The following is a 19,004-nucleotide window of genomic DNA, read 5'->3' on the forward strand; positions in this document are numbered from 1 at the left end:
GGTGGATTTGGTTGACCTTCCATTGTTACGGGTCGTATCTTTCTCCTGAAACTGGTGGTATAGTTTGAAAAGAAAGAGGTTTGTCATTAGTATTATTTGGGTATTGTTTAGTGTACACGGAAAGCATCGTTGGTCAATTAATTAATAACCTTTTTTTTTCATCCTTAATTTCCCTTTTCTATCTGCCATTGACCCAACGAAATCGAGGGTTTCTTTCTTGAATGTAACATTTTAACAGAGTCTTTTCCAACTTGGCCGACAATATGATTCAGGCCTGACGCATCCAACATGTCTCGCCTTTAAGATTCACTAGTCAACTAAATTTAACATTCAATGTAAAGTGGTTGACCCGCTAAAGTTAGTCGTCGGTTGTCCAATTTAACTAAAAGGATCCATCATTTCCGCCGAGTTTATTCTTAGAATTTGGAATCCGTAAATGAGATTGTGATTTGTAGAGATGGAATGTCTAATTCCACGCTCGTCAGCATGCTTGGCCCACAATTTCTGTTCTATTTTGATTTTAATTATACTAGATTTTTCCATTAGATATTCAGCTTTTGCGATCTCATTAATTTTCGCATGGAGGATTTGATTTCGTATTTCAACCACCAAGTAAATTCAAAAAATGAGATGACTTATGACGTGATGTCTCAATGTCACCAATAGTTTGAACACTTGATGTCCCAACGCAGGCCCGGCTCTGGGCATAGGCGGGTAAGGCCTATGCCTAGGGCCCAGGTTTAAAAGGGGCCCCCAAAAAAAATTTAAATTATTAAATTATTTAGAGATAATAAATAAATGGTTAAAATCGGATCCAGGAAATCTCGCCGCTTCCCAATACCGATATCCCCTTTATCTCCCTCGCCTCGTTCGAGGCGTCTCCTTCTCCCGCTCTCTTTCTCCTCGCCTCGTTCTCCGCGTTCTCCTTCTCCCGTTCTTTCGTTCTCGTTCAACGCCAACGGCCAATCTCGCGACAGCCGACTGTCGACTTTTCATCTCCTGCCAACGCCGGCGAAACAGCGATCTCCTGCCGACGCCGGCGAAACAGCGATCCCCTGAGGGTTTTCCACTTTTCCTCACCGACGCCGGCGAAACAGCGATCTCCCCTGAGGGTTTTCCTCACCGACGCCGGCGAAACAGCGATCTCCCCTGAGGGTTTTCCTCACCGACGCCGGCGAAACAGCGATCTCCTGCCGCCTCGCCCCTCTGGACTGGCCGTCTTCCTCCGTTCCTCGCCGGCGAAACCGCGAGGCTTCAAGCTCGCCCCTCTTGCCGTCTTGGCGTCTTCCTCGCCGGCGAAACCGCGAGGCTCGCCGCTCGCCCTTCAGTCGGTCAGCCCTCTGGCCCTCTTCTTCAATCTTCGACCGTCTTCCTCCCGGCGAAACCGCCTCGCCCCTCTGCCCTCTGGACCTCTGGTCGAGTGAAACCGAGAGGGCCTCGCCCCTCTGCGGGCTTGAGCCGCCCCTGGGTACGCGGCGGAGGACAGGAATCCGAGAGACGGTGAAGGGTCGCTTAGCGTCACTGGCGCAGCACGCGAAGTGCGCTCCCTGGGCGTGAGCGTGAAAATAATAGCGTCGCTGCTGCAATTGCCGCTACCGCAGTTGCCAAACCAGTCGCCTTGTGTGTTTTTTGTTCTCAGTCAATTTAAAAAAAAATTCGCCTAGGGCCCTCCGTGGGCTTGAGCCGCCCCTGTCCCAACGTCACTAATTATTAACGTTGCATCCATATGCTGAGTGAATTTTGAACCCTCAATAATTGTGGAAGCGTCCCGATGTGATGTTGAGAACACATAGTGTGTAACTTTTCAATTTACTTTCTCACGGATAGTCGTAAGTTCGACTGTGTGGGGCCGCTAAGATGACGAATTTAACCTTTTACTCAAGAGAACACATGGTGTCTTAGCCTTCGGGGCATAATTGAGTTGGTTATGACGGGACAGACTTATTAAAGTGAGCAAGGGTCAAATCTCGATGAAACTGAAGTAATGCCCTCTCCCATCATGGTCAACTGTAATTTTTCAATTTACCTTCTCATAAATGATCATGAGACTGATCATATAAGATCGATGGGATGACAGATTCCTCTTTGTGCTGAAGAGAACACTTGGTGTCTTAATATCGTCAGAAAACCGCATGCACGTGTTGAGTGAGCATGAACGTAGAATATCAATTTTAATATAATTGTTGTTTCTTAATTGTGCTTTGTTTTCTTTTTAATCTTCTTAAAGTTTAGTTAAGATAGGACGATTTACTGGAATAATAATTGACATTGATCAAAAGAAGCTGTTTCTCTAATAGTTTGTGCTATTTTTTTTTTACCAAATAGTACTGTTTTTTTCACAAGCTATTTTACAAGATAAATTGCAGTCAGATATTTTTTTATCAAAATATTATTTTTAAAATATAAAAATATTAGTATTCTACACGAAAAGTTTATAATATAATAGTAAAATAATTTCATTTTAAAATGTAAGTTAATTTGTAAATCAATTTGCATTTATAAAATCGATATAAAAAATGAAAAACAAAAATGGCTTACAAATTAACTTGTGATTGAATTGATTATTAAAATAATTAGTATGTTTATTTAGTTTGTCTAAAAGCTCGTAATAGTTAAAATAAATGATTTTGAAGATTCAAGTTGAATGATAGACTAGCGTAGACCTTAAATTTAACATAAAATAAATATAAATTATTTAAAATTTGATCATAACATCTTAACTAAAACACTAAAACTTATAAGGCTTAGTTATATTATATATATATATATAACTAAAATTATGAAATAATTTATAATTAATTTGACCCTTCAAAATCAAACATTTAACCCTTACAAACTTTAAAATTAACAACCTAAATGAAATATTAATATTTTATATTAAAAATATTTCACTTATAGAAAATATTGTAACAACAAGCTATTTTATAAAACAAGTAGTAGTGTATATTTTTAAATTTCAAATTGAATTGTAAAGCATCTTGTGCCTTTAAAATTATAAATATTTTACTATTATGAACTTAAAATCCCTAAATCTCTAAGTAATTTTCTGTAGTTTAAAAGAGCTTTTGTTTTGTAAATTAGCTTTTGATTTCAAATAAAAGTTCACTTTCAAAACAAAAAAAAAACCTAAATGAGCTCCAAAATCATTCATGTAGAATATTAATACTCCTTTTTTCATTTCTTTATGAAAAAATCTGACACTTTGTTTTGTGATAAAAAGTTGTTGCAGGAGCACTTTTTAGAAAGAGGATTGTTTCAAGTAGTTCCAGAAAACTAACATAAATCATTCAATAAACCAAACTAACATGTACGTATTTACTTCTTATTCTTGCTCTTTTCTGTTTTTTAATCCAAAATTAATGATTGTATTGCCATCAAATTCATTTCCTGAATCAAACTTACTGTTAGACCATGGAACGGAGTGTGTCATTTCAATGATATGATCATAAATTCATATCCAAATGTTGGAATTGAATTGTACAAGAAATCATCTATCCCATCGACCTGGTAACTAACATCTTCTGCAAAGAGAAGAAGGCTCAAGGTTTATCGAAAGAAATGGCATCGTATCTTGTTACACAATCAAGGTTTTAACGTTGAGTAAATATATATCTATTTGCATTCCTGGAATGACGGCATAATGAAATCAATCTAGTTTAGAAGGCAAGGCATTCATTGAAGCAATCAATTGTGGGTGTTCCAATCAGCAAGTTTTCAACCAGCAAATTGTGAATTTGTATCATAAATTCAGTAACAACAGGGAGAAATATTACTCAATTTATCAGGCATCCAATCTTTGTTCGCAGGAATCAAACACGCAGCTGCTCCATCTGAACATCCTGCGACTTCAACGGCACATACTCCCCCATGTACGCCTCCAGATGATCCGCCAAGCTCGTCTTGTCGATGCTCTCGTGGTGGTACGACTTGCACACGAAGTAGACCACCGTCTGCACCGCGAGGGCGAAGAGAATTACCAGGCCCAGCAGCAGCAGCAGGACGAGGGAGAGCAGTAGGCTGAGCCCTGAGCCGTTGCTGCTCCACTCTGCCAACAGCCACCGGAAGCCCCACTCCACCAGCCCAAAGCAGAGGTTGAGCTTCACAAAGATGACGCAGGCCAGCCAGAGCTTGCCCTTGATAAGCAGCCGGCTCCGGCGCATCGCCTCCAGCCCGCGGGCATCTTCCAGTACGGAAAGCACGCTGGCCAGGTGCCAGACGACGCTGATGTAGACGAGGGCGGCGACATAGAGCGGGATCAGGACGAAGATGACGAGGAGAGGGCCAGCGACGGAGTCGTCGCCGACGCCGAGGATTATGACGAAGAACATCGCGACGGCGAGGGAGTGGAGCGCGAAGAGGATGAGGAACGCCCACAGGAAGGTGGACATGAGGCGGCGCCAGACGCGGGGCACGACGGCGAGGACCTTTCGGAAGGTGAGGTCGCGGCGCGCGGTGTAGATGGAGGCGACGGAGTAGACGACGGCGGCGGTGGAGAGGAGGGCGAGGACAAGGAGGGCGAGGAGGTAGAGGCCCTTGAAGAGGAGGAAGGAGGACCAATCGGAGGCGAGGCGGTTGAGGGCATAGGACTCGGAGGCGGAGCCCGGGGGGGAGCCGTCGAGGGCGATCTCGTCGCGGTCGATGGTGGAAAAAAGGCGGCGGGAGATGGCGATGTGCGCGAAGAATAGAAAGGAGAGGGGCAGGACGAGTGCGCCGGCGATCCGGGCGAATAGCCGGCGCCAGCCGACGAGGATCTTGGCGGCCTCTTGATAGATGCCGAACATGCCCAGGAACTGGAGCTCCTCCGGCTCGCAATCCATAGCCACCGTCGCCGCTCCTACTAATGATCGATCGATCGATTAGGGTGGAGATTGCAGACAGGGAATTGGGAAGAGATCGAGATCAACCGGGAATTGGGAGACGAATTTCGATCGGAACGAGAAGAAGAAGCCGTCCAATTGGGGGGATTTAATTCGGAAGAAATGGATTCAATAAATATGAGGTGGACCGTTGACGATGACTTCAATACAGATCAAAGTCCGCTTGAATTTTCCTAATCTTTACGTGTGGTGTTCCTAAAATAATGATAAAATTATTTTAATTTTTGTCCAGAAAATATCTCGATGATAAATACGCGTGAATAATTAATAGTACCAATTCATTATAAATTTTATATTATCTTATATATTCTTAGATTTATCTAAATATTTTTATATTATATGTTTCAATTTGTTAGCTTCTAGAACTCGACGGAGAGTCACAATCTGTTCCCTTGCCGCCTTTGTTGAAGTTTCAGACGGTTCTTTCGTGGCCATCGAGCCGAGTCAACTTAACCATCGTCAAGACTTCCATATCGGATTCGGATCTATCAAGTCAACATGTCATTAAAAAAAGCGCGTAGTATTCAATTTTGAGTTTCTAATTCCAATTTCAATTACTATAATGATAAATTTTTTTAATGACGGGTTGATAAACGTTAGATTGTTAGATCGTCCATTAGAAATTTTTAATTAATCAATCCTTAAAATTAATCAATCTAAAAGATTAAATATATGAAATCAATTAAAAAGATTCATAATTAATTTTTAATGTAAAAGTATCGGGTGCCAATTAAAAAAAACTCTTCTTCCAAGTGTGAACAAAAATAAATATTTTAAGATTGATTTCTTATTCTTCGGGAATGGCAGCTAGAGGTTGTTGACACCTTGTTTCCTACGTAAATGGGCACTTCTAGGACCAACCAATGTCCTTGATACTCAACTTGGAGTCATCATTGAAGGTTTAGTTTTGATGGATTGTCAATTCATCCTTTCGTTAGTTTATAATGAATCGGATTTTATAATTTTATTTTCATCCTTATTTATTATATTTATTTTTATTTTCATTGATTATTTAATTTTTATTCTTATTTTTATAACCATAAGAGAATCGAATTTCATATCCAACCTAAATACCTTATTACTAGCTACCTATAATTATATATATATTTTTTAATTAGAATTATTTCGATGAAATTATAAATATTTGTTAAATTTGTAAGAAAATAATAAAAAATAAAGATAAAAAATAATCAATTAAACATCATAAATACTAAAATATTAAAAATAATTCATTTGGACATCATTATCCTACAAAAATAGCATCAACTTTTCATTAATCAAGTATTTTAGATGGTCTGAATTAGGGGTTTCAAAAATGAATTTGGCTTGTCAATTCGAATGGAGTCGATATGAAAAATATCATATTAGAATTAAAAGTTTTAGAATTTAGGTCAGGTCGGGTTGGACTTAAAAAATTTTTTGATTGAATTGGGTTAGACTTGAAATTTTTTTTGGATTAGATTGAATTAGAGTTGATTTAAATTTAAAGGGAAAAAGTTATTTTCAGTTAAATCAAATTTTATTTTAAAATTAAAATATTTTATGGACATCAATATCAGATAATGTAGAAGTTTAGCATGACAATAATAAAGCATTGAGCTAAAAGTGAAAAATTACCAGATAAAATAGTAAGAAAGTTATTACTAATTACTAGTAATTATGCATACTTGATGGGTTATAAATCCATGCAATAGATCAGATCAATTAGGTTATTCTAGTTGGTCAGGTTATTCGAGTTCGGATTTATAATTTTCAAGTTAGTTCGGATTTGGGTTGAATTTGGCTTGATTTTTTTTTTTTTTGTAATACCCTTGTTTCAACCCCACTCGAACCCATTTGACCTACCCAAATTGACATCTTGGTATGAATCTCCCTTTTCACGGCTATGGACCTTCTGCTCAACTGCCACCTGTTTTGAGTTCATACTAGTCCTTGCCCTCGATCCCTGCCCTTAATTTGTGAATCAACACTGGTCAGCGGAGGTCGATGTTTGTTGGCATGATCCCTCTGATGGTTAAGTTAACACAATATTGAAAAAGAGATTGCCTTCCTTGAGGGAGAAGGACTTGAGTTGGAAAAACGAGAGTAGCTTCTAGTAGGGAAGGGCTTGACTTGAAAAACGAGAGAGTGCCTTCCATTAATATTCTGTTTGGATGGGGTGAGAAAAAGTTCATTGATGGAAGACGAAAGGAGGGGAAGGAAAGTATTTATATTATCTTTATTTGAGAGAAATGAAAGATTCATTAACGTAACATGTCTTACCTTGTTTGAGAGGAAAGGAAAGGGAATGATCATTAAATATATAAAATTATAAAAATATTTTTATTTCTTAAAATAAATCTACATATATATAAAAATATATATATAGCTCATTAAACCTATGGATGCAAGATTTTTTTTGCTAAAACTATCTTGTGAGACTAACTAAAATTAATATTTACAATTTAAATAAATAAAAATTTTTAAAAAAATAATGAGTAGACATACAATAAGTATGCAAAATATAAAATCTGTACATTTTGATACGATAAAGGATAAATCAGTATTTTACATATATTTTTATAAAAATGTACTGATGTAGAAAAGAGTGAAAAGATCGTGCTCAACGAGAGAATTTAAAAAAAAAATAAAATTAAATAAATTAAATAAATTAAATAAGTTATTTGGGAATTAATATTTTAAAACGGGGATAAAATTGGAACAAATAATATTTAGAGTGGTCTTCCCCTTCCTTACACTCCAAATTGGAGTGTAAGAAAATCTCCCTTTTCATAGGTAAGAAAGGTTAAAACTTACCCTTCCCTCATCTTCCCTCACTCCTTTCCAAATAGGGTTCAAAGTTCCCTTCCCCTTATTTACCTTTCTTTCCCCTTCTATCACCTCCTCCCAAACAAAGTATAAGGGTTTCTGCTAGGATGAAGAGAGGAAGAAGAAGAACAGTATTGAAACAAGTTAAGCACTGTGTTGATTGAAAACTACTCACAGCGAGTGAGCCTAGTGGTCATTCCCCTTTTCTCAATGAGCTTCCTTCACCTCATATAGATAGAGAACTCCTCTCCTCCATGCCTTGGCCATCAACTCATAGGTGGGTTGAAGTCAACTCGCTATAGGGTAGAAGTATGGTTGTTGTCTTCTTTTTTCTGAGATAACTTTTGACACATCTGACAAACACTGCAGGTGAGGGTCCATTGCTGACCTCTCCTTACCATATAAAGCTTCCTGTTTGCCCCCAGTTAGCTGCCACGGTTGCCATCACTTCCCTTGTTCAACTTTTGCTTGGCCCATGCTTAGACTAATGCTCACTGCTTGGCTCCTGATTTGAGAGTGATTAGATAAAGTGGTCAGAGTCCATGAGAGATATCCATCGGTGGGAATACTCTTGTAGTTTGGACAACAGATTGAAAGTGCTCCCGAGTGAGATGCTCTTGCATGGCGAGTAAAATAGCCAGAGAGGTCAGAGTCCAAGGGAGATATCCACGAGTATGGAGTATTCTCGTAGCCTAGATAGCATTCTAAGAAAGTTCCCAAGTGAGGATGTTCCTACATGGTGAGTAAAATAACAGGAGTCCAAGAGAGATATCCACGAGTATAGAGTATTCTTGTAGCTCCGGACAATATGCTGAGAATGTCCTCGTTGCGAGGATGCTCTTGCATAGTTAGCTAGCTATGAAAAGAGAAAACTTGTAGGGTTTATCCGAGAAGGTACTCGAGCCAGGCGCTTCTGAAGCCATGCACTTTTGAATCCATGAACTTTTGAGGCCATGTACTTCCAAGGCCACGTCCACAAACTTCAGAGGCTGTGGACTTCTCCGATTGTGAAACTTGTCAAGGGATGTGACCAATGGCTTGTTTTCAAGGCCTAATCACATTTTATGTAATTTATGTGCTACACATTCACATCTTGATATATGTGATTAATAACATTGGTATTATGATTACTGTTAGAGTTTAATTTGTTATAATCATATTATAATAACTATGACGAAAGGGCGTCGGAGCCATGTGATGACCTACCCGGGTTGTAGACCGGGCGATTGATGCCGACAATATTGAGGAGTCGTCGGATTTGGGATAGGAGAAAGGAAAAAATGAGAGAGAAAGAGGAAAATAGTTTGGGAAGAAAAGAGAGGAAGGTAGCCTAGAGACTTTTGTTTCTGATTAACTCAATGGATGTAAGATTTCTAGCTTCATCATTGACTATGCCCTCTTTAGTCCTATATCAAAGGAGTTAATATTAATGTACTAGATTATTTTATAAGGGGCTCATAAAGTTTGACATTATTATTGACGTAAAATAAGAATTGCTCGTGTACTATATACATATAACATGTAGTTCAGATGAGACATTGTTAAATTTTATCTCTATTTGATGGACTTATATGTTTTTTGTAAACACACATATATATGTCATTGAGAAAATTAAACTCATTATGTAATCTAATTAATTGTTATGTTGGTTTTAAGTTATCGGATGTGGGGTGAGTTATTGGATATATGAACTTTATATATGTAAAACTCATTAATACACGTCGTTATTATTGATGGATTGATAATATGATAATAGATTGAGTTTATATATAAAGGATATGGTCCCATTGAATTAGGTAGTTTGACGAATCTCCACGTTATCCATTGATGAGGAGACTACAACATCATCATCATCTTAATTTCTTTGAAAGATTAGGATCTCTTTGTTGTTCTTCTTCTTCTATAGGATCTGGACTTTGTACACAACGCTTACAGAGACGATGATAATTATGTTGTATTCAAGTTCATATCATCATCTTTATTTCGTCAATTTAATTTTGTTGCTCCGTTATAAATTCGATGATACTAGATCTTATGAACTCGTGCATATTTTCCAATTTTGTTCTTGAGTTTATAATGGTTATAGAATTCATACGACTAGGAAAACTACAATTTCCCTTCACTTGGTGCTCTGCTCACCCGTTTTCCGGTGAGCTCTGTCCTCTCCGGCCTACCACCACCAAATTACTCTACCGCTTTTGTCACCGGTCAAATTAAACCATCGCACTACTGATTACACATTACAGTAACTTGCAGCTTAAATAAACCAGAAGACTCAACTACAATATAATTAACACAGATATCATTAACAACTGAATTAGTTCCAGTGAAACGGAAAACACAAGATACTTAAAGATCGCAAATCAAAGACTGCGAGGTTACCAACTCCTCGCGATCTTTTCGTCACTGCGAGTTAACTAAAGACTACACCATCTCTGCTACTGGGTGGTGTAACTGAGAGCCTGCAGTCTTCGTGGGCTTCCCGTTCATCTCCATTGACGACTTTGTTCCATTGACTGCGGCGGCACTGCCATCACTGCCAGTGGTGCCCTTCTTGTTCCTATAAATTGCATACAGTATCAGCTGCATGGCTCCGAGCACGCTCCCACACCCATTTGGCACCTGCGCAACAATAATACATGATTTAATTAATTATATTGCACTCTCACGAGTTGATTAATTAATTAACAGTTTTAATTTTCTTAGTTAATTTCATACGGCGACGAAAGGATCACGGCCAAGCAAGCCGTAGACGAACCACGATGTGCCGCACAAGAACACAAACAAGGAGAGCAGAAACGGCATGTACTCCACGCTCTTGGTTCTGATCACCAACCTCTGCACTATCCAATCTGAATTAGTTAGTGTTCCGAGTATATCGATTTGCTAATTAACGTGAAATATAATTAATTAGTTAAGGATTAGATCGTACCATGATGGACAGAGGCGAGGCGTACATGCAGATGGAGAAGATGGCGGCGGCGAAGCCGCAGAAAACCTTCCGGTGCTGGCCGTGGAGAGCGAGGAGGGAGACGAGGGCGACGCCAGCGAAGATGGAGAGGACGAGGGACAAGAGACCCAGCATTTTGGCCTTCCCCTTCTTGGGAGCATACACCAGGAAGATAACCACGTAGATCGATTCCACGGCCGTGCCGGCGCCGTTCACCGTCGCCACCAGGATGTTGTTCGGCGACACAAACGGCAATCCGTACCTTAATTAATTCCCAATCATTCATTCAAAAAAGTAGATCTATATAAATTATACTTAGAATCATGGTGAATGAATGGATTGATGGATTACCAAGCGGAGAGGAGGCAGTTGAGAAGGGTCATGGTGTACGGCACTCCTGAGAAATCCTCAGTTGATCTTTTCTGGATGATTCTTCGAAAAGTGACGCTGGTGATCCAAACAAAACCACAAAAATCTCAGAATTCACAAGAGAAAAAAAAACAACAAGCAGTAATTTATGAGAGGAAGAGACTTACACCGGCGCCAAGAAGAGGAAGAGGGCAGCGGCGTTACCTGATCAACTAACATGTAAGAATCAAACAAGGAGCAGTTTGAAGTCACGAGAAGAAAGACAAAGGTTTACGAATCAGTAAATTAACGCACCGAAGATGCCAAACAAGAAATGCAACACCTCCATGTTCAGCAGCTGAAAGTTTTAGTATTAATTAACCTCAGTATACCTTTTGAAGAGGAGACAGTGGGAGAGCGAGATAAAGATGTGTATTTATAGGGAAGAGACTGCCATGTATTTCGTTCTTATCCCTTGTCATCCATGTCTGTTGTGACGAAGCAAGAGCATCTCTAATTAATTTCTTCATTTTTACCTCTCTTTCTATTATTATTTTTATTCGTCGTCGATCGCAATGAAAGGAGCTGAGCAGCGAGCAGCAACTACAAAAGCGGTGGGGGAATAAGCCGTGCCCTGCCCATCATGCAGCCACCGACGACGCTGTTGCAGTAAACACTGCTGGCTGCGCGCTTGATTTATACGACTACACTTCTGCATGGGAAAAATATTTTATTTAATTAATTATTTATAAATTCCTTGAATAAATTCACTGTTAATCTCTTCTCATGGCTCAGTTAAATTAATTTGATGAAATAATTGTTCATTTTTAGATCTTAGCTAGCTAGCCCCTTAGAATTAGCAAGCGTTAATGTTATTATTATTTTTTTAAGTTTGAAACATTGAGATACAAAATAATGATTATGACATGTAACAACTTCCAATCACTCTAAATGTTTGATTATTGCTCAATAATTAAGGAATGATTAGGATAATAATATATAAAAACTTTTCATACTAAAGAATAATTAATATAGAATCTAGCATGCATAATAATTTTATCAAGAAAGATTTAATTTTGTTGCTTTCACTCTCCATTCACACATTGTGATCAAATTAAGATTAGATGATAATAATAAATAAATTCTAACATAGTTTATCTTCTTTGCATAAATCCTTTTCCATTAACTTATTTGTCTAGCAGATCCCTAAAATCGGGGTACGATATTATTTTGTTCATGTTGTTTTACAAATTAGATAAGATATGGACTAAATTAAAGTTTTTTTGAACCATTTCTACAATACAATGAGGATTTGGATTAACGAAGATTTCGAAATAAAACCTGAATTCAAACTTGTTGGTCAAAAAAGTTGCGTGGTTGCTCGATAATATTCGAGATATCCACAGTACACATGAACAATGAATCCCTTTCGGTGAGTGGGTTGCGTGATTGAATTGCATGAAGACAAAAACAATCCATTTGTTAATCATCCATACAAACCAGCGAACGGAAGGTGTCATGGAGAAGGATGATACGAGTCACAGTCAACACTGCGCTGCCGTCGTTTCCAGTGTTGTTACTTGTCAGGAGGGAAGGTTATATAGTTTTTTAAAAGCGTAGTATCGTTGGTAGATTCTACAAAAGATATGATTTTGCCACACATACAAAAGATATGATTTTAATTTTAAGGAGAATTAAAAGATTGCAATACGTAGTAACTCATCTTTGGTCCGATTCCTTTTAAAACTTGGTAACGTGGCTCTGTGTTTTTGTTTTAGGGTGCTCAAAGAGAGGGAAGTGTACAGAGGTGTTACCTTGAAAAGTGGGAAGTTGTTCTTATGCAACCTTTAATGTTTAATTGAGTGTTTGATCCCTAGAGAGTGTTGCCTTGATACGTGGGAAGTGTACAGAGAGTGTTGCCTTGAAATGTGGGAATTGGAATGAGTCATGCCTGACCGTATTTAATAAGGGCCGGGCCATGTGGAACTCGACCCAGCCTAATCCACGGGTTGGGCATCACAGACCCACTTGCCCAAACCAGTGTTAATGCCTCCTGTGTCAGGGCTGCCGACCTCACAATCAAATTATGGGCAGCACTAAAAGTAAAGAAATTTCTTATAGTCAACCCAGAATTAACCCACAAAGTTCTTCCGGTATTTAATGGCAGGAAGAAGCGGGCCCGATCCTTGCACGAGTAATATAAAAGGTAGATGTTGAGGAGGCGTCTACTGAAGCCACGGTGCTCGTGGTACGGTGGTGACTGAGGAAAATAAAATGTAGTGCGCAATCGTTGACACCCGGAAAGATACCCATAGGATCAAAACCCTTGATCTCAATGTAATCAAACCGTATGGCTTGGTGCTTTCCTTTTGAAGGTCGAAAATTAGAGAGCTTGAAAGAGGCAATTGAGTCAACGTGACTTTGTCTCCCGATTTACTTCCGGCCGACGAGGCTCTCTTCGTGCTTTCTTGTGATCAGCGTCTTCCTCTCCTCCTACAAGGTACGGCCTCCGATCTCTTCGTCTCCTCTCATTTTCCCAAAAGATCGATCCTTTTGCTTTCTTCTTCCCTTTGGCGATAATACTGTGGTAGATCAAAATCCATTCAGAGTCACTCTATCGGTCTCGATCTGTCTTCTTTCACACCTAGAGTTCAGCTTATGGTTACATTGTTTTTTGATGATCGCTCTATTGTAATCTAAGATTTTGCTTTGACTTTTTACCTCTTGTTTATCAACAAGGTTTTTTTTTTCCTTTCACTTGTATTCGCATAGTGTCTGAATCGGACGATTCGTTGACTAATTGTCTTGAGATGAAGCTTTCGCTTCAAGTTGAACCTGCTCGGTGATCTACATGTTGTATCTGTTTCTTTACGTGTGAAAAATTTCTCCCCTGTCGCGGCATAGTGCATATCTGCGTCAACGATTCTTTTCCACTAGATCGGATTTTTTTTTTTTTTTTGGGGATAAATCTGATAGCATTTATATGCTTTTGAAAATTTTGAAATTCCAAACGAAATGCACTTACGTTCGTGATTTATTAGGAATGGCATCCTCTGATGACCAAGAAGTTGTTGAGAGGAAATGGAATAAGGAAGAAAAGAAGGAAGATGAGCATGAAGAGAAAGAAGGTTTTATTGAGAAAGTCAAGGACTTTATTCATGACATAGGCGAGAAGATCGAGGGGGCATTAGGGTTTGGGAAGCCGACTGCAGATGTTACCGGGGTTCATCTTCCATGTATCAATCTAAAGAAGGCAGATATTGTTGTCGATGTGCTGATTCACAATCCTAATCCCATTCCTATTCCTCTTATAGACATAGATTACTTGATTGAAAGTGATGGCAGAAAGCTTGTCTCTGGACTTATCCCTGATGCTGGGACGATCCATGCACATGGTTCAGAGACCGTCAAGATACCTGTGAGCTTGATTTATGATGACATTAGGAGCACTTATCATGATATCAAGCCTGGAAGTATCATTCCATACAGAATCAGAGTTGCGCTCATTGTGGATGTTCCAATTATTGGAAGGCTCACCCTGCCTCTGGAGAAGTCTGGTGAGATCCCGGTGCCATACAAGCCAGATATTGATGTTGAGAAGATACGCTTTGAAAAATTCTCCTTTGAGGAAACAATAGCAAACCTCCACCTGAAATTAGAAAACAAGAATGACTTTGACCTTGGACTCAATGCACTTGACTATGAAATATGGCTCTCTGATGTTAGCATTGGCACTGCGGAGCTCACTAAATCTACAAATATCCCAAAAAATGGGATCACCAAGATGTTGATTCCCATTAGTTTCCGGCCTAAGGACTTTGGTTCTGCTCTCTGGGATATGATCAGGGGAAGGGGAATTGGTTATTCAATGAAAGGGAATATTGATGTTGATACTCCATTTGGAAACATGAAATTACCAATTGAGAAGGAAGGTGGAACCACCCGCCTTAAGAAAGGTAAAAAGGGCGAAGACAATGAAGATGATGACGATGATGATGAGGTATGCTTGATCCTTTTTCGTTCTGTCTCATTGCTTCAAGCATGTTAGAATTTATGTTGGCACATGACTTTTCCACACATGTTGACTTCCACACAACTTTTTTGTTTGAATGTTGTGTTTATGCATGGAACGAACTCACAGTGGAAAGCATGATGATTTCATTGCTAACTTGTAAAGGTAGCAATAAAGTTCGATAAAGTTCATTTCTGAAGCAATGCGGCTTTTGAATGTTGGTATGCATGCTTACTATTTTAAGGCTGTTGCTTGAGAGCCAATGATCTAATTGTTTCAGCTAGAAGTTCCAAACGCAAGTTCCAGTTTGCTTGACTATTTTCCACTTAAGTTCTTTACAAACTCCAGTTTGTCTTCTGTTTCTATTGTAAGAGCACTTCATAACATTTACTGGAACATGCCATCTAGGGTGCACTCTAACAAGGTTAAATTAGGTCCTTGTCATCGAATCCTGCAGATTGAAATTTTCTGAGCACTAACAGTACAATGGGGTGACTGCTTACCAACTCTTGTGCAATCTATATGCGCCAAATGAAGGGCTTGGTCTCAATATGATACTGTTGTGCACTAGAGTCTGATACAGAGTCATAGATAAAAGACTGTCGAACTTTATTCCCTCTCTCTCTCACACACACACACAAATAAAGATACCTACATAATACATTGACAATGAGAAAACGATGAAAAAAACAGTTTAGGCTTGGGTTAGTGTGAACCTCTTGAGTTGTCACGAATTAGACCAACAGTATTTCTAAAATAAGTAGAATGCTTTGCTATGGAGAACTAGTCCGTATGATAAATTCCAGCCAGTAGGTCTTACTGTATAGTAAAAGCACCAATGCAATCTCTCCTTCATTGATATAGTAGAGTTTAAAATTGTTACAGTATCCTTAATATTTTGTATTCATTTCTTGTCACCTTGAGAAATAAGTTGATGGATAGATTGAGTGCAATGGAAAGTCAGCAAACAACTGATCCTTTTGTTGTTTCCTTGGACGGAAAAGGGGAACATCGATATCTGCATGAACAGTTGAATGTCGATCCTCTGTCATTCATCTGCTAGACAATGGAGCTAAATTTAATTACTTAATATAGATAATAATACTTCCTCCATCTATATATCCACTGCAGAAATAACTAGAAGAATAATTTGTTTCTCTCATACTTGGTCTCCATTCTCATCTTTCTTGTATATCCATCTTTTCAATTCATTTTATTGCTTATGCCCTACAGGGAAACTGATCCTAAGGGCATTGATTTCTCAGTAAGATACAAAAGTGGAATGATTAATGAAAAAGGAAATAGGAAAATTAGAGAGGATACAAATCATCACAAAGTAGTTTGCTTAACAAAATAGAAAATGAAAAGCACATAAATCCTTTCTCCTTACCCCTGTGCATTGCTATGAGTCCCGCTGCTAGTCTGTACCCCACTGCCGTGAGCCACACTGTTTTGAGCTACATCGTCAACCACCAGCATTACAATGGTGGTAAGTGAACACCACCATTAGCATTGCTACTGCCTTGACGTAAGAAGCCATTTACCTCTGCAACATGCCTTTACCTCTGCAATCTGCATGGACCTAGAAGGGACAGGGCATGGTTACTCATGGAGAAGAGAAATGGGTGGGCAAGCAAGTCATTTACAAACATTAGAGTCTCTCCATTTTCCTTCCTCTTTAGCAAGACTGAGTGGCAAGAAATGAGGTATTTTGATATTTTCATTTAGCTTTAGGTGATCTACATCTCTAAAATCTCACCAAACATGTATTATTTGTTTCCTGCAGAGGCAGTCTTTTGAAAGGAATATAGTAGATTGCTAAACTCGTGTTATTAAACTATCCTATTGCATTTTACTAGTTTCTGCCTAAATTTGGTTTTCATCCTGGGAATTTCCTAATTGTTGGTAAATGTCCATGCAGGATTAAGCAGCTGGGTCCTGAGTTAATAAAGCGCGGAACAAATCGTATGATGTTTTCCTGATTTGCGTGCAATCTTCTTGAGTGCTTGCCCATCTGTTTGAGTGTTTTATTTTATGTAAGACCATGAATACTATTTACTATTGACTGACGCCTTCAGAAATTGGGTTAGTAATTTTTTGGACCTATATTATCCGTATTTATTGTTTTTATTTTACAATTACGGTTGGGCTATGGTGGTGAAAGTCCAATATGACAAGGAAATTGGATGGCCTGGACAAGGAGCTTTTCTAATTTAATTTTCGAATCCGGAAAAGAAAAGTTGTGCTAGAATACTTTCCTTGTGAAAAGAACACACAAGAACCCTAGTTGCCTTTTGATAAAATGCCCCGTCATAATGATAGAGATGTATACTGCTTTGGTCCAGGGACTATTTATTACAAGCTTTTTGCTTATCACAATTGGCCACCACAGATATTTTCATAAATTATCCACTGCACTTGAATGGTTGCAGATCAAAGCATCTGTTAAGGAAAAGGTTTTAGGCCTGGGGGATTTATGTTCATTTACAAATTGAACCCAATCTGGAAGAAGTCCAAACTACTGCACCAACTTCTACTCTATTCACTGCTCCAATTATATTCGTACCCAAAGCTGAAAGTTGGGAACAAAATAAACCAAAAATCGACCTTGTGCGGCAAACATAAACAGATTCCGCTGTGTATATACTTATCATCCTAAGCAATAGTGGCAAGATTGACAGAGCTTCAGCAAATAGATGTATGCTGATGATCTTCTATTAAATTTATACTGCAGCTCTAAACTTGCAGCCTGAACTGAACATATTTCAGAGGTAACAAGGAACATGAAAGCACGAATGTGTGCCCTGTGTTTGATGTTTTTTACTTGAATACTTCCAGCAAATCCAAAATGGTGAAATATGCTGCTTATACCTCACACAAAGGGACACAACACAATGAAAGAAAAAGTTCAACCTTTTTAGTGCTTTATCAAATTAACTTTTATTTCAATATAAATACATTCTAATTTTAAATTTCTATTGAAAAAGTATTTCATAAACCATCCTTCTTTCCAAAAAAAAAGGGTTCAACCATTTTTAGTGCATCATCAAATCAACTTAATTTCAATATGAATACATTCTAATTCCACTAAAAGTTGAGTTCTCCATTTTGTCAACAGTTAAACAAAAATGATAATTTCTCCATGAAATGCACGTACCTTCCTTTTGCTCCAATTCCATGTTTTGCAAATAGAAAGGAAACTGCATGCGTATATCAGTGTTTTTTTTCTTTTCTTTTTTGGCTCGTTTTCTCCCATTGATTTCCTGATTCTGCTCACCCTTCGTTGCTCTCCCTTAAAAATCTGGTAACGAGAATATGGTTATTCCATGTATGAGTAAGAAAAAAAAAACAAATCTGGTTACAAGTTTTACATTCTTTTCTTTTCAGAATTTCTACAAGCTTAGATACAATGGATTTAGGTGACAAAAGCGCTTAAGATAAACCCTGGAAGTCTGCAACTTCATCTCCAAGCAAAAGGCTTAGTCAAATCCAACCCAAATCTACCAACTATACTACTAAAGTCAAGTCGTCTAAAGTACGAGTATTTTAAACCTCAGCTCAAGTTCATCAACAATGAGACTTTACCGAGGCGGAGTCCTCTCTGTAAATCTTGGAACCCGAGTCCCGTAAATCCACAGTTGAAGGATATCGAATTCCCATCCATTGGAGTCAATTTCATCGGACATAACACTCTTTCTCAAATCTCAAGTGGGAGATCTTACTATGGGCGAGGTCGGAGTGTTGATTATTTAATCAGGCATAACACTCCTGTCGTTGATTTCACAAGCTCACTCTGCTCGATCGCCTCGCCCGCTCATATTTTATCGCTCTAGATCTTTCTTTTTATCAATTATTTATAGATTTTTGTTGGAAGATCTAAGGGAAGACTTGGCGAAGCAGCGATTGAGGCCGAATTTAATGCTTCCTCGAAACTCTATTCGACTGTTTTGTGGAGCTTGACTATAACCATGTGCTGAAGCAAACACTCCCTATAAATCCTACTCTTTGT

At 38.6% G+C, this 19,004-nt stretch overlaps 3 protein-coding genes across 4 annotated transcripts; 1 reads left to right on the forward strand and 2 right to left on the reverse strand.

Moving 5' to 3' along the window:
• Nucleotides 1-3,652: 3,652 nt before the first annotated feature.
• On the reverse strand, nucleotides 3,653-4,966 carry LOC141833616 (uncharacterized). Its single transcript, XM_074721100.1, has one exon. The coding sequence runs from the start codon at nucleotides 4,815-4,817 to the stop codon at nucleotides 3,810-3,812; it is 1,008 nt and encodes a 335-aa protein (XP_074577201.1). The 5' UTR covers nucleotides 4,818-4,966; the 3' UTR covers nucleotides 3,653-3,809.
• Nucleotides 4,967-9,947: 4,981 nt separating this feature from the next.
• LOC141833147 (bidirectional sugar transporter SWEET1a-like) lies at nucleotides 9,948-11,384 on the reverse strand. Its single transcript, XM_074720534.1, has 6 exons — nucleotides 11,299-11,384; nucleotides 11,172-11,208; nucleotides 10,987-11,082; nucleotides 10,618-10,897; nucleotides 10,404-10,523; nucleotides 9,948-10,307 (listed from the first exon to the last, which is right to left on the reverse strand). Exons 1-6 carry the CDS (start codon nucleotides 11,330-11,332, stop codon nucleotides 10,110-10,112), a joined length of 765 nt encoding a protein of 254 aa, XP_074576635.1. The 5' UTR covers nucleotides 11,333-11,384; the 3' UTR covers nucleotides 9,948-10,109.
• A 1,985-nt stretch (nucleotides 11,385-13,369) lies between these two features.
• LOC141833146 (uncharacterized) lies at nucleotides 13,370-17,103 on the forward strand. Of its 2 annotated transcripts, none has more exons than XM_074720531.1 (3): nucleotides 13,370-13,483; nucleotides 14,025-14,983; nucleotides 16,917-17,103. In XM_074720531.1, the coding sequence occupies exons 2-3, from the start codon at nucleotides 14,027-14,029 to the stop codon at nucleotides 16,920-16,922; spliced, it is 963 nt and encodes a 320-aa protein (XP_074576632.1). In that variant the 5' UTR covers nucleotides 13,370-13,483; nucleotides 14,025-14,026; the 3' UTR covers nucleotides 16,923-17,103. The 2 variants fall into 2 exon arrangements, with proteins under 2 accessions (XP_074576632.1, XP_074576633.1); XM_074720532.1 differs by lacking the exon at nucleotides 13,370-13,483 and adding an exon at nucleotides 13,518-13,603.
• Nucleotides 17,104-19,004: the final 1,901 nt, after the last annotated feature.

Source organism: Curcuma longa, chromosome 8 (assembly GCF_044706935.1).
Source record: "Curcuma longa cultivar G26 ecotype Majalengka, Jawa Barat chromosome 8, ITB_CL_G26_1.1, whole genome shotgun sequence".
NCBI lineage: Eukaryota > Viridiplantae > Streptophyta > Magnoliopsida > Zingiberales > Zingiberaceae > Curcuma > Curcuma longa.

Excerpts from the sequence above, each read along its gene's own strand:
- LOC141833146 (XM_074720531.1), top strand. The coding sequence starts at position 14,027 with ATGGCATCCTCTGATGACCAAGAAGTTGTTGAGAGGAAATGGAATAAG.
- LOC141833616 (XM_074721100.1), bottom strand. The coding sequence starts at position 4,817 with ATGGATTGCGAGCCGGAGGAGCTCCAGTTCCTGGGCATGTTCGGCATC.
- LOC141833147 (XM_074720534.1), bottom strand. The coding sequence starts at position 11,332 with ATGGAGGTGTTGCATTTCTTGTTTGGCATCTTCG. Across the intron at positions 10,524-10,617 it reads CCTCGCCTCTGTCCATCATG|AGGTTGGTGATCAGAACCAA; the intron begins GTACGATCTAAT and ends TGGATAGTGCAG. Across the intron at positions 10,308-10,403 it reads GCCGTGATCCTTTCGTCGCC|GTGCCAAATGGGTGTGGGAG; the intron begins GTATGAAATTAA and ends ATTGTTGCGCAG.